This window comes from Pinus tabuliformis, chromosome 6 (assembly GCF_031772625.1).
Source record: "Pinus tabuliformis cultivar Carrire ecotype Pingquan chromosome 6, CPIR1, whole genome shotgun sequence".
NCBI classification, from domain to species: Eukaryota; Viridiplantae; Streptophyta; class Pinopsida; order Pinales; family Pinaceae; genus Pinus; species Pinus tabuliformis.
This window is the reverse complement of record NC_142292.1, coordinates 1241843040-1241857292: the sequence shown is the minus strand read 5'-3', so window position 1 is coordinate 1241857292 and position 14253 is coordinate 1241843040. Positions and strand designations below refer to the sequence as shown.

General features: G+C 36.2%; 1 protein-coding gene across 1 annotated transcript; it reads right to left on the bottom strand.

The window, feature by feature from the left end:
• Window positions 1-3243: 3243 nt before the first annotated feature.
• LOC149263179 (uncharacterized) lies at window positions 3244-3714 on the bottom strand. The gene has a single exon (XM_089386752.1). The coding sequence runs from the start codon at window positions 3712-3714 to the stop codon at window positions 3244-3246; it is 471 nt and encodes a 156-aa protein (XP_089242878.1).
• Window positions 3715-14253: the final 10539 nt, after the last annotated feature.

Genomic DNA, 14253 nt, shown 5'->3' with positions numbered 1-14253 from the left:
ATCTCAGCGTGGACATGACATGACTATGGGAGGAGAGGTCAGCTCCTCCGGTCAACATAGAGAAGGGCAGTCAAGTATAAAGCAGCAATTCATTGACATCAAAAGGAGGAGTGATCCCATAAAAGTGCAGCTGTATGATCACTTGTTAAAACTAGCTCCTAGCAACCAGCAGAGACTCATGGCTGCTTTCGATGTGAGCGAAGGCAAAATGATAATGAGCCACTTCATGCCCACAACTTTGCATCCTCAGTCCACTTCGGACTATCTAAGAACCAACATGGAGGTTCTTGCCAAAGACATACACCCTATGGACAAGATTGAATTACATAAGCAAACTGGTGAAATGGTGTATGCCTCCCTGGCAGATGAGACATTGGAGAACTACAAACTAAAGAGCAGCCTGAATAACACAGCTTCTCAGCTGGAATTAGAAAGAGCATCATCACAAGCCAAGGACAATAGGATCAAGTCCTTGGAAGAGGTAATTATAGATATAGGGCATGATCCTAAAGATGTCAAAGGCATCCAAGAACTCCTGAAGATAAGGGATGCAGACATGGCGGCCCTAAGAAAGAAAATCAAACTCCCGGCCACCATCCATCCACAAACAGATGAAGTTGCCCAGCAAAGGCAAGAAAAGGATACTACAGACCTGCTGGTATCCCTATACAAAGAGCTGGTTAGGACTCAAGAACAGCTAGGACAAACTGAAGCTGCAAAGGCAGCACTACAAGAAGCACTGAAGCAAAGAGAAGAGGGCCAACCCTCCCAGCCTCCTCCTGTGATAATAAATCTTGAGGAAGTCCCTCCAAAGACTACTCCTCCTCCTCAGCAAACAGAAGCTACAGCACCAACTACAGCGCCATCCACAGCAACAACAACTACAACATCGGAACAGGCTACTAGTTTAGACATGCAAAAGCTGCAAGCTGAGATCCAAGCCATGGAATCTCAAATGAAAGAGCTGGATGAACTTAAGAAAACCTTGGCTAAGGTAAATGAAAAGTTTGACAAGAGCAAACAGAATGAGGCAGCCAAGGAGAGAGAGGTAAAAGCTCTTAAGAGGAGAATTGCTGACCTAGAGAAAGAACTTGCACTAGAAAAAGTGACAGCTGAAATGAAAGCAGTGCTATGGAGCAACATTGGGCGGTCCATTGCCAACCAGTGGCAATATATTGAGACCATGGATGAGCAAATGGTGCTCATCACTAAAGCAAACAGAGAAATACAGAGAGCCAGGGCAAGCCTTGGACACATGCCAGAAGCTGCTACTAGGATGATCAATATTCTGAACTATAAGACTAGCTCTCAATTAGCTGTCATGGGAATCACCAACAGGACAGAAACAATTGCTGTAGCCAAAAGAGTCATAACATTGAGGAACTTGGTTGGAACACTAGAGAGGAGGACACAGGATATGCAGACTGAAATCAACAGATTCCTGGAAAAATTCGTGGCACTACAGAACAGAGGCCTCCCCAGCATTTTAAGCAGTGTAGGAAGACTGCTCACCCTAGACAATTACAATAAGAGAATTGATGCCCATGCAGTAGCAGAGATTGCAAAACCACCCAGCACTTCAGCAGACGCAGGGCCAGCAACCGGGCAGACTATGTATGACAGGGTGGAGAACCTATTTTTCCTCATGAATGAAGTTGAGCATCTGTTTGATACACCACCTAACTTCTTCAAATTCACAGAAGCAGATGAAACTCTAGGGGCAATCTTAGCACACCAACTGCCCACACAGGATGTCTGGAGAAATTTGACACAGACAGTTTTGTCAGGCCAGAATCAGTAGCGCTAATTCTCCAGGCAAATGAGCATACATGCGCAGGCACAATTTTGAAGAAAGATATCTACAGGGAAGAGGCAGAGGCTGAGCCAACTCAGCAGGACCATTGACTCACCACAAGCAGCAGTCACAATCACAGGTGACAGGTCCAGGATACAGCGTACAAGCCTTAAAGACAGGTCTTCCAGCATTTATTCAGAATATCTCGACCGACTTAGCTGTTTCCAAAGGCTAAAATATCTTCTGACAGAGCATTAAAATGCCTGTACTCTGTAATCAATGCTGTATTAAATTTTGGTCATAATATCTTAAGTGGTTGGTAAGAATGTAAAATCTGAGATAACTCAGAACCCAGATATTTTGTAAATGACCGCAAGTATATATTCACCCTTCACAGCAGTTGAAAAGGGTTGTTGTAATTTTCTTTTGAGAACTCTCTCTTACTGTAATATTTTCAGAGAAGCAATACAAAGGAAGAATGGAATTTCCAAGGCTTGGTGTACTTTGATGTATTGTGGTGAAAGATGAATGTTACAGGATTCCAGGGTGTTGCATAAAACAATAAGTATTCTCAAATCTCTTTGTTATATGTTTTCGAGTCTTTTGTTCTCTTTTGTTGTTTAAATGTTTTACACTTGATAGCAAGGTGAAAGGATAGTTCCAGGACTTAACCCATGATTACCCTGGACTCAAACTGAGCTATTATACATGTTTTCCTCAGATACAGTAACAGAATTGTAATTCTTAATTGCTGCATTTCAAAACTGTGTCTTTTACTGTGATAGGCATTCTCAGGGATTCAATTTTTGCCCCTGAGACCTCTGTCTTTTCCTCTTAAACCTGTCTGTTGGGAATATATAAACAATAAGTGAAAATTCTTAAATGCTTTCACTGTTTGTGTTACCTGTTTCCAGTCATTTAATCAAAAAATCTGTTCTATTAAGCACTCAAATGGCCCTGTAAGTTCCATCTTTCATCTCAAAGTTTCAAACACATATAGCCACAGACTCCATTGCCCAATGGTACTCAACTTCTCTGAAAACTACATCACTGGAATCTAAAAGGATATTCTTCAACCAAAACATAAACAAAACCAGTGCACAATAGCTAGCCTAAAACCATATCATAAACAGTTACAAATCATAAAGAGAGAGCCCTCTCTGATCACAGTTTGGCTAGAAACAGTGATCCAAAGATTGGTTAGTGGTTACCCCAGCCGTATTCCCTTGGGAGTCATAGGGAACAACCTGGGTGTTAACATCTTCCTCCATCGTTCTCTAGATATATTGCAACCCCAAACCTCACATCCATATAAAATAACAGGGGTGACAAGAGTCTCAAAGAGGAAATTTTTTTACTCCAAACCCATAGATTAGTCGTCTTGCAATTGTTTTCAAGCTCATAATAATTTTTCCAACCACTAATAATCATTTTCTCATTCTATAATTCTAGTTGAGTTGATGATGAATGTGAATAGCTAAGCATTTGTATGAAGAAACCTTCTCCAAGTAATTGTTATCATAGATGAAATCGTCAGGGTTGATGTTTTTGGATTTAAGTATCATGACTTTAGTCTTGTCGATGTTAATAGCCATACCCATCTTAGAGCATTGATCATGGATTATTTTGAGCTGCTTGTCAATATCCTCATGGCTTCTAGCTAGAAGAAAAATATCGTCAACATAAAGGAGAAGAGTAACGATCATACCAGCGACGTTGGTGCCAACACATCCCATAACTTCCAGATATGCTTCTAGCTTATCAATGCAAATGCCAGAAAGGGTAGGGGATAGGGGACACCATTGCTTAGCGTTGATGTTGCATAGAATCTCTTTAGACCAACCCTCAATGGTTTTAAGCTTGGCAGCAACATTCTCGTATAGTCGAATCGCAACAACCCTCAACTCAAGAGGAACCATTATCTCTTCAAGTCTTTGCATAACTTATTCTGAGGAATTGTGTCGAAATCTTTTCTAAAGTCAACAAAACAACAAAAGAGATTTTTTTTACTATTGCAACATTCCCTTACAATGATAATTTATATAAGTACATTAATTTTATATTTTTGAGAAAAAAATACATAAAAGAAAGAATATATATATATATATATATATATATATATATATATATATTTCTAAATTTAAATTATATAAATAACACATGAAGAAATATAAATATAAAGCATGCTAAATAGTATTTGAGTTTTGTTTCTCTTTATTATTGCAAAGAGAAGTGTCTCTAGTTCAGTATGGAAGAGATGTTGTAATATCCTATCTTAATAAACATTTTGACTCAGTCCAATTACATAAAAATAAAATAATAATTATAATGATTTATAAATCATTTTAACTTGGTTAAATTACATTAAAATAAAAATAAATAATTTTATTAATATAGTTATAATTATAATTAATAATTAAGTCGTTTTAGAAAATAAAGAGATTTGATTCCTCTTGATGCTTGGTAGATCCGAAATTAGATGGATCTAGACTAGCCATGTATATATACAATAATGTCCTCTATGTATTAAATATAATTTTTTACTAAATTAATTTAATAAATCTTTTTAATACTATTAAATTCAATATTAAAACCTCACCTTTCATGTACTTTTTCCAACATTACTAAATATTGATTGATTTTATATACTATATGATTTAAATATTAACCTTCAAAATTTATTTTAATATTACAAAGCATCATCCAATATAATAGTTTAATAGTTTAAGTTATTAAATATAAAAACAAAACAAAACCCCCAAAGAAAAATCGTAATTTTATTCAACCTTAAAACCAAGGAACAAAATTACGTTTTGCAGATGCTTGAAAGCATTTGATCAGATCAATCTTTTGCCAATGCACAAAAAGAGGAAAAAAACAAAAACAAAAACAAAAAATTGCATAAAATTGTTAGGGCTAAGTGTGATAATAATCAATTAGTTTCCCTTTTTTCCACCTTTTTTCAAACTCCTTGATTGGGAGCGAATGATACTATTTTCAGTTGATTGCCTTCCACCTCGGGGGGGGGGACTTCTTTGTCTGAATACAGACTCTCAGATGTATTGGTTTGCTTTATGCCTCCTACTTCCTTTTGAAAGGGTATGACTGCCTTTTGCTGCTCTGCTACTATGATCTTTGTTGCTCCTGGGATGTTTTCATTTTCATCATGTTGATTTCCTAGAGTTTGTATCACTACTAAATTGGTGGCTTTTTCAACATGTTTAGCATAATCCTACTTCTTCTCTTCTCCCTCCCCCACTTGGGAGCCTTGTTGATTTTATGATTCTGGTTGTTGAAGACTCTCATCCATTTCTTCTTCTTCGCCATCTATTCTATTCTTTTATTAATCCCAAATAATGTATCAATTCAAAGTATTATCTCAATAAAATAATTTATTATCATACACTATTATCTAGAAAATTATTATAAAAAAATCATTCATTATCATAACTTATTCTCCAAATAAGACAATTAAAAGTATAAATATAAATCGTCACGCATTTGGAAAAATAATTTATCATAGCAACATAATATTTCTCCAAACAAGTCTAAGATGCAACATTGTTGCTTAGTACCTGCCTCTTATGCAAAAAAGTATTTCACAATTGAAGTTATTGATGGAAAAACTTAGTTTTATACACACACTTAAGAAATTAGGATTTAAAATTATTTTTAAAATTTATTAACTCCAAATCAATAGAGCAAAGAATTGATTTTATTAAAATTATAGAAATATAGAAAGTTTATAGTTATTAACATTTTACATTGTGAGAGTTTTAACATATTTTGGAATTCTTTTGCAACTAGTAGACATAAGGTGAAAATAACTGTAAATAGGAATTCCTTTACAACTTCTCGACATAAATGGTGAAAATAACTACAATATTTATAATATGGTATAACAAGAACATAAATCATTGCAATTATTATAATATGGCATAGGAAAAACATGAAGAGCATGCAGAAAACATTTAAGTAAATAAGTAATGTGGCAATCATTTTTATTCAAAAATTTTGACTAGGTGAAAGAGTCAAAATTGTTAGGTTAATAATGGTGCTTTGGAGTATCTACTATTGATAGTCCATGGTACTATATAATAAATATATTTTTAACTTTGGATAATGCATTTTGTGCTACAAGAAATAATGTTGGTTGTAATGAAACAACATGATGAGACCACATAGTGTGAGTAGGTGTGAGGAATGATGGGATAACAATAACCAATTAAAATTACTTTGCAAATGGAAATTTGCAAAGTACATGTAAATAGACAATCGTGTGAAGAGTAGTTAATACCCATTAAATCTTGACATGGATGTAGGTGATAGGGAAAAAAACATGTAGGTTGTCAATAATAAAGTTTAAAAAAAAGATTGTTAAATAAATTTGACTTTGTAAAAATATCAATGTTATTAACTCATAATAAAAATTTCAATCAATATTAATGACCTGTAATTTGAAGTACTTTTCCTATTCACATTAACTCATAATTACATATATGGAATATATATACGTTGAAAATTTGGTGGAATGGTAAAAAAAACATATACACTCATTATTATTATATGTTTTCTTGATTTTCTATTTACATTAACTCATAATTACATACATGGAACATATAAACGTTGAAAATTTGGTGGAATGGTAGAGAAAACAAATGCACACTAATTCTTTTTTATCTTCCCCTTCTCTGTATAGTAATTTACATTGTATACCCCTAAATCTCACTTTAATGCTCTCCAACACAACTTTAGTCACTATTACTAAGACAATAATACTTGGCTTATATATATATATATATCGCTACTAGAAATATAAGGAAACAAAAAAAAAAATTCCAAAATTATAAATCATAACATCTATGACAAATTAAATGTATCAACTTTGCATGGGCTTAGAGTCTAATGAATGAATACACAAAATTTATCAAGAATATGTGCTCACCTAATAAGTTACCAATCATTTTTTGTATGTGAAAGAAGTGCTTAGATCCGGTATGTATGAAAAATATTATTACGTCGTAAGGCGTTCCCCTCTGAAATCAATTCTCCCAAATGCCTCTCTGTCATCACTTTACGCCCTTAGATCCTTTGTTAGACGATTAGATTATCCTCAGCCGTTGATTTGAATTGGTTGGTGACCGGTTGGGACTCGCTGGGCCGGTTGCTTTCCCTTCATGTAACTGCATCACAAAGAGACACTCAGTGATCATAACAGCACAATTTCGAACTCTAGATTAGCGCAAGCCCTTTCTAGTGGTCGGCCGCAGCGGCACAACCAGACCAGATCGCAGAGAAGAAAGATCATCCAGGGTACAACATCCGGTGTAAATACTCCCCTCACTCCTCTTTTGGACACCATTCTATTTAATTTCTAAACGAGGGTTTTATTCAGCTGGCCGAATTCACAGTGTAATGAGTTACATTGTTCCATAGAGTCCTCAGGTATTGGGATCGAGTATTTGCAGCTGCGCTTGAGTTCGAATCCCCGTGGGCTGTGTTAGATTTTGATAAGAGAGTTTACAATGGCACCCATAGCAGTCGGTGATAAGATTCCAGATGGTGTTCTGGCCTATTTTGATGAAGAGAGCAAGCTCCAGCAAGTTTCCATCCACTCTTTGGCCGCTGGGAAGAAGATTATTCTCTTCGACGTCCCAGGGGATTTCACTCCCATTTGCAGGTCAGGGTTTTTTTAATTCTTCTGTAACTTGAATTTTTGCTTGGTTTGAGCTATGATTGATATTTCTATGCTCTGGCTTTCGGATTATTAGAATCTTGATTTAATTATTAGGTTGTACGGTTAAATGGCTGATTGAGCCTCTTCTGGCTATTAAATCGATAAGTCTTCTGTAACTTGAATTTCTGCTTGAATGCTTGATTTGAGATATGATTGATAGTGCTATGCTCTGGCATTTGGATTATTAGAGTCTGGATTTAATTATCAGGCTGTAAGGTTAATGGCTCATTGAGTTTCTTCTTGCTATTAAATCAATAAAATACACACTGAGATGTTGTCGCCGTGGCAGTATGAAGCATGTTCCGGGGTTTGTTGAGAAGGCGGAGGAGTTGAAAGGAAAAGGGATCGACGAAATTATCTGCGTAAGTGGTAAGTTTTATGAAGTTTGATTTAATATCTGACTGGAGTTAGGGTTTTGTAAATGGTGCAGTTTATATTGACTTATTGATAACACAAGATACCTGTCTGTGTGAGAGGAATGTCTCTCGAAGGTTGTACCATTAAGACCAGCACTTCCCTTTGTCTATGGTGCGGCCATAGGGGTACTATTCCTTCAAAGTTGTCTAGTGCGGTCACAGGGGTGTCAACGGCTTATTAGTGTCTAGGGGGATGGATGGGATCTTGATAGGTGGCCTGGAATGCGGTCATCTTCATCATTAAAACACGATCCCATCAACAGTTTGATTGTAAGCTTATTGGTGCTGGGAATCGTACTTTGGTAGTGGTTTGGCCGGGTTTGAATTTCAAAAGACTTACCTACGATTTTCACACCTCGTTGACCTATTTGCACATTTCAAGGAAAGATTTTGACGGTTTTGCAATTTTTTTAACTATATTTGACAGGCTTACCATTAAATCACAATCCTATTAACCATTTGGATGATTTAGTATTATTCATTGTACTCTAAATCTATCTAGCATGATCCAATCATTGTATTTTGGATGGATTCTGTCATGTTGTGCTCAACGCTGGTTGCCCTGTTTGCTTTTAACCTGATCTAGTCAATGAATTTTGACTAGATTCTGTAGTATAGTCGTGAATGTTGATTACCTTGTCAGGTTGGATCTCAACATTGAATCTACGTAGTGTAAATAAATTTGCACATAGGTTTTCAATCTTTGTTGGTACCTAAAATATCTCAGTTTAGTATAAATTTATACTAATTATGTATTTTATTTTTATTTGAGAAACACAAAATTCAAAATTTATTCCTGCTTTTTGAGCACCGATGTTTTGATGTTCTCATGGTGATGGTAGAATATGGATATGTTATCTGCATGATATCAAGGGAATAACTTATTCGGCTGATGTATCTGTAATCATGCTGTTAAGATACTTAACAGTTTTCTTATGCACAACACTCATGTGTGCAATGTTCTAATAGTGATTTATGGTCAAGATTCCTAGCAGATCTATTTGTATCCTGAATGGTGGCCACTGTTTTCTCATAGAAATTTATACTTGAAAAGTGTCGATCTTACATTCATAATAAGGCCTCATGCTAATTGGGAATTAGTCTTAAATCTCTACAAATTACACAATTTAATTTATGTCATAATGGAACCATTTTTACACCCATTTTGATGATTGAATGCGGTTGTGGGAAGTCATGAAGTCGTTGTCGATGATGGTCAGTGTAATAATTATGTTGTATTTGGCAACATTGTTGAAGATCCAGTAGCTGCACTTAATGTACAAGGCTGGAACAACTCTTCATTTCGTTCTTGGGAGGTATCATCTTTTCTTCTTCCCATAAAGATATAAGCTATGGAGGATGAGTGGATGGACTCTAAAAGTTTCTAGGATGAAAAATGCATATTTAGAGGGACTAAAGTCTTTATTTATGTTTCATATAAGGTGTAGTTCTTTATGCACTAAAGATAAACTTATGTATAATTTTTTATATCAAACCTAAATCATTTATTTTTCAATACAAACATAAAAGCATAGATTGATGGCACTAAATATCTCTAAAAATTCTATAAAAATAATGCAATTTACTCATTTAAATGATTTCCTAACAGTCATTGATAGCTTAGCTTGCCTATTTTTTCAACTATGAAACTGTCTGACACTACTCAGAAAATGGGTCTCTCTCAGAATACTCATATGGAAGGAAATAACCAAACTTGTCACGCCATCAGGGACTTGATCATAGAAATATTCCTGAAATCCTTTAAAGTAAATATCTCTGCTATTCCAAAGATAGCGAATTGTGGAGTTAAACAAATAACCACAGAGGCGTTCTAACTCTAGAACTATCAAGTAGGCTTTGTGTCTTGCTACATGTATCCCAACCCTTTGGAGAACAGTTGATCCTTTCCTGTTATTCTTTTGGCTAGAGTTACAAGGCAACAATCATATATAATTATGAGAACAAACCCCCAAAGCCTGGAAAGGGCCACAAGAAAAGCCTGGGCCTGGAATTGTGATCCGACATTTCTATCCATGGCGCTACCTTGCTTTATCAACAAAGATGTACTCTGTTTTACTGCAACCATTTCACAGATTAAGCAAGAGAACCAGATGGAAACCATTCTTAATATAAGTGTTTATTCTACTTGAGTTTATAAGTGCTTATTCTACTTGAGTTATTGCGTAGACTTTTTATGGATTTGAATTCGTATTTCCCTGTGTATTAGTATACTTTTCTGAGGATCCTTGCACCATAGCTGCTGCTTTGTCCAAAAAACAACGCATTGCCAACCAAAAGTAGATATCAAGATACAATTGTGTATACACAAATGGGTTTGGGTTGATAGTTATTTAAGACTGAGAATCTATTAATACTGCTTTATCTTTGATATTTTTGGACTAATAGTCCTAACTCATAAAATGATTTAAAAATCTGGAACTTGCTGAAAATTATTTGTGTGATAGCATAGTTTGGCCTAATTTAACGGATTCTATATAGTGGTTCTTGTAAAGCAACTTCGTATTGGAAAGCATGCTGATATTTCTCTTTCTTGTAATACAGATTACAATGCAAGAAATATGAGTGATGGGGCTACCTGCAAGAAGCTTGTGCCTGTAAAATGGTATCCCATCGAAAAAGACAACAGTGGCTATACCCACTGCCACGGTGAGAATCCCAACATATTTTAGATTCACATTAATCAGGTGGCTTCAGAATGGCTTAAGAGTTGAGAGATACACCAACAGAGTCAGCAAAGCAAAACTAATCCCTGAAACAATAATTTATACAACATTGGTTGAGAGATACACCAACCGAGTCAGCAAAGCAAAACTAATCCCTAACAATAATTTATACAACATTGTAAATCATCATCATCAAAGAGGTTACATAATGAGGAAAAATAGATATAAGCTCATGTTCAAAAGAATGAGGAAAAATTCACCCACAATTGATAGACAATCGATATCAAAATATTGTATATTCAGTGGCCCTAAACAAAAGGAAACAAACTGCAATTTTGACAACCTTTAAGCTTGGGTATTTTGGTGTGCGAACTGGGCGAGCTATGGGGAACGGGGCTGATTAGGAAGAGAGGCCACAGACGCGATTTTCATAATTCAAAATAGCTTCCTCTGGCCCCAAAATAGTTTACTCTGGCTCTCACGGCAACTCTGTTAGAGCTGGGTATTTCTGTGTGCGAAATAGGCGAGCTGTGGGAGAAAGGGGAAATAGGGGAGAAGGGCGAGGAGTTGAAGGATAGGGAGAAGATAATGGGGCAATTGGGGATAAGGGTGAGATGTAGGAGGGAATTTTAAATTGAGTCTCAAGCCCCTCTCGATACAGGTTGTCGTGCAGAGACAGGCCAGGGTTTCTCGAGCACAGATTCCGCGGGAGGTTTTGGACTTGAGAATCACGTCTCTGTCTAACGGAGACGGAGGAGGGCCCCGCTATCCACGTTGACAGGGCCAACGAATATGCAACCGAGCTAAGCTCGGCAGATGTTCAAGTTCTTCCTCTCGCAAGCTGTTGTGTTCGGTTGAATCATGAAAGTTCAGGCCCAGCTTAAGGAGACCCCTCTCACTCTGGATCAATTTGCAGAGTTACTCGGGCTTTTGGTTGGAGTGCTAATATTCATTAGCCTCCTCGGAGTGGATACATTGAAAGCAAGAAAAAAAGGGTCCATTGGGTTCCTGGTCATGCGCTTGTCCTCACTGCTCTCACCATCCAGGTTATGAACTTGCTAAACGCAGAGAGCACTTTACTAAAAGAGATCTTGAACAATCCACAACCATTGAACTGTGAGGTACTTAAAAATAACTTGTATATGATGCATAGCAGCAGGGTAATGTTGTACTTTAATTATTTGAATGTGTTTTTTTGTGGAAACGATTTCAATTATGTTTTAAATATTTGATAACGTTTTTTGCGGGCAAGATTTCAATTATTGTGGTTATCGATGGGAGAAACATATCACCAGTGATATTTGATCAAACCAAGAATGAAAATATGGCTAAGTTGTGAGCAGAGGCAGATGCGTTGACAACCAGGGTCTAGTAAGACGAAATTAGTGAAGTTTGAAAAAAAATGTAACATGCGAAGTCAGGGAGGTAATATCACAAATTTGTAATTGCAGACATGGTTGACAGAGCCAAGAGATTCGTTTTTGCTGGAGTATAAAAAGAATACAAATTCACTAGGATTGGATCCATGATTTTGCTGAGAATTTACCAACCAAGTCGCAAAAAAAGGGAGCGCATTTTTAGGTGGTAAGGCACCCATCAAATCGTTGTATTGGAGGGCCATGAAATGCCATTGACAGAGGCACGATTTCGCTGGGGAAGCAGCGACCAAAACATAGTAAATTTTAGAACGAATTAGCCATGGAAATTGGTATGATTTCGCTTGGTAAAAGGTTCATTGAATCTACTGTTTGAGGGGCCATTAAATGGCAATTGTTTGTGCAATGATTTGTAGAGAAAACTGGAAGAGACACAAGTAAAAACTAAGTTCGAAAATAGCCAAGAAAATGGCTAATCTAAGAGGATCAGAAATGTGTCAGAAATATGAAATTTTGTTCAAGTCAATTTGGCGTATGGTTTATTTAGGTTTCAAGTCTACTAGGTGTATATTGTGCATTGGTGAAGCTCACTGCCAGGGAACCACCCCCAAGCAATTCCACTTTTGGTTTTTGTCATTCCACTTTTCGAATCTCAGCCAGCAGACTGAGAGAGCCAACAAGCAAATATCTAGGTGTTGAAAAATCCAAGCATGTCACCAAGAATCAAACATTAAGTGCGTGCCAAGAAAGAAGAAGTGCGCTCATGAAGAGAACTCATGAATATCAAATGCACAACGCATCCAATAAAGAAGTGAACACATTTCCATATATTCGTTTTAAGAAACATTTTAGTGTTGGAACTTGGCAGTTTCATGCTTCTTCGTGAGACCAATATAAATGTACAGTTTCAACGTCATTGGTGGCAGATGTATGCAACATATTTGATCATTTAAGTTTAACATATTTTCCTTTTCTTTTCCTACAAAGAATTTGTTCTTTATATGTGCTAGAGTTATTGGGATATTCTTTAGGAACTAGCAGGCATGCAAATTTATATTTTTAAATCCCTAATTCTCCTCATCATTTGCAAATTGTTCATCTACATCTATGCTCAGAGAAGACAACTTAGCTTCACAACGTTTGTAAGACAGAAAATGAAAATTTTAGCAAATATGGAGGTAATAATAAACGCCCTATGGTGTCAGAACAATGTTTTCTTGGGTTTCTTTTGAGCCATAGCATTAGAGAGCCGTATATTGGTGAGGGACCTTTAACCCAATGCATCAGTGGCTTCATACAGGTGTGATTGGGGGTGCTCATCTTTGTAGGCATAAGAAAGGAATGTCATTGATACATTTGTGATTATTTCTTTCAACAGAGCTCTCTAGAGTGTTATAAATCCCAGGTCTGGCATTTACAAAATGTGACTCAGCTCTTAAAAATGAGGTAACATTCTCTGCATTTTTAGAAAAGAAAGAAAAATTGAACACTTGTTTCTGCAATCGCAGAGTATGGATATGTTGTTTGCATGATATCAAGGGAAATATCTTATTCATCTGATGTATTCCTTACCTTCCCATGCTATTTGTAATCGTGTTGTTAAGATACTTAATAGTTTTCTTATGCACAACACTCATGTGTGAAATTTTCTGATAGTGATTTCTGGTCAAGTTTCCCAGCAGATCTATTTGTACCCTGAATGGCAGTCACTATTTTATCATAGAAATTTATACTTGAAAAGTGCTGATCTTACATTCATAATAAGGCCTCATGCTAATTGGAAATTAGTCTTGAATCCCTACAAATTACACAATTTAATTAATGTCATAATGGAACCATTTTTACAGCCAGTTTGATGATTTAATGCACCTGTTCGAGATATTCACTTTGTTTCTTCAGATTGAATGTGGTTGTGGGAAGTCATGAAGTCGTTGTCGATGATGGTCAGTGTAATAATTCTGTTGTATTTGGCAACACTGTTGAAGATCCCATAGATTCTCTTAATGTAAAATGCTGGAACAACTCTTGATTTCGTTTTTGGAAGGTATCATCTTTTCTTCTCCCCATAAAGATATAAGCTATGGAGGATGAGTGGATGGCTATAACGACTCTGAATGTGTAGTAATCCTCTGGATGGTATTTATTGTGAGAATGTCATGCGCTTGAAAAGGTTTCCAAATCAAAAGAAAACGCAGCTTGGACATACACATTCTTAAGGAGAAGGCCATAATGAAGGGTTCGTCTT

Coding starts and splice junctions, on each gene's coding strand:
- LOC149263179 (XM_089386752.1), bottom strand. CDS start 3,714: ATGGTTCCTCTTGAGTTGAGGGTTGTTGCGATTCGACTATACGAGAAT.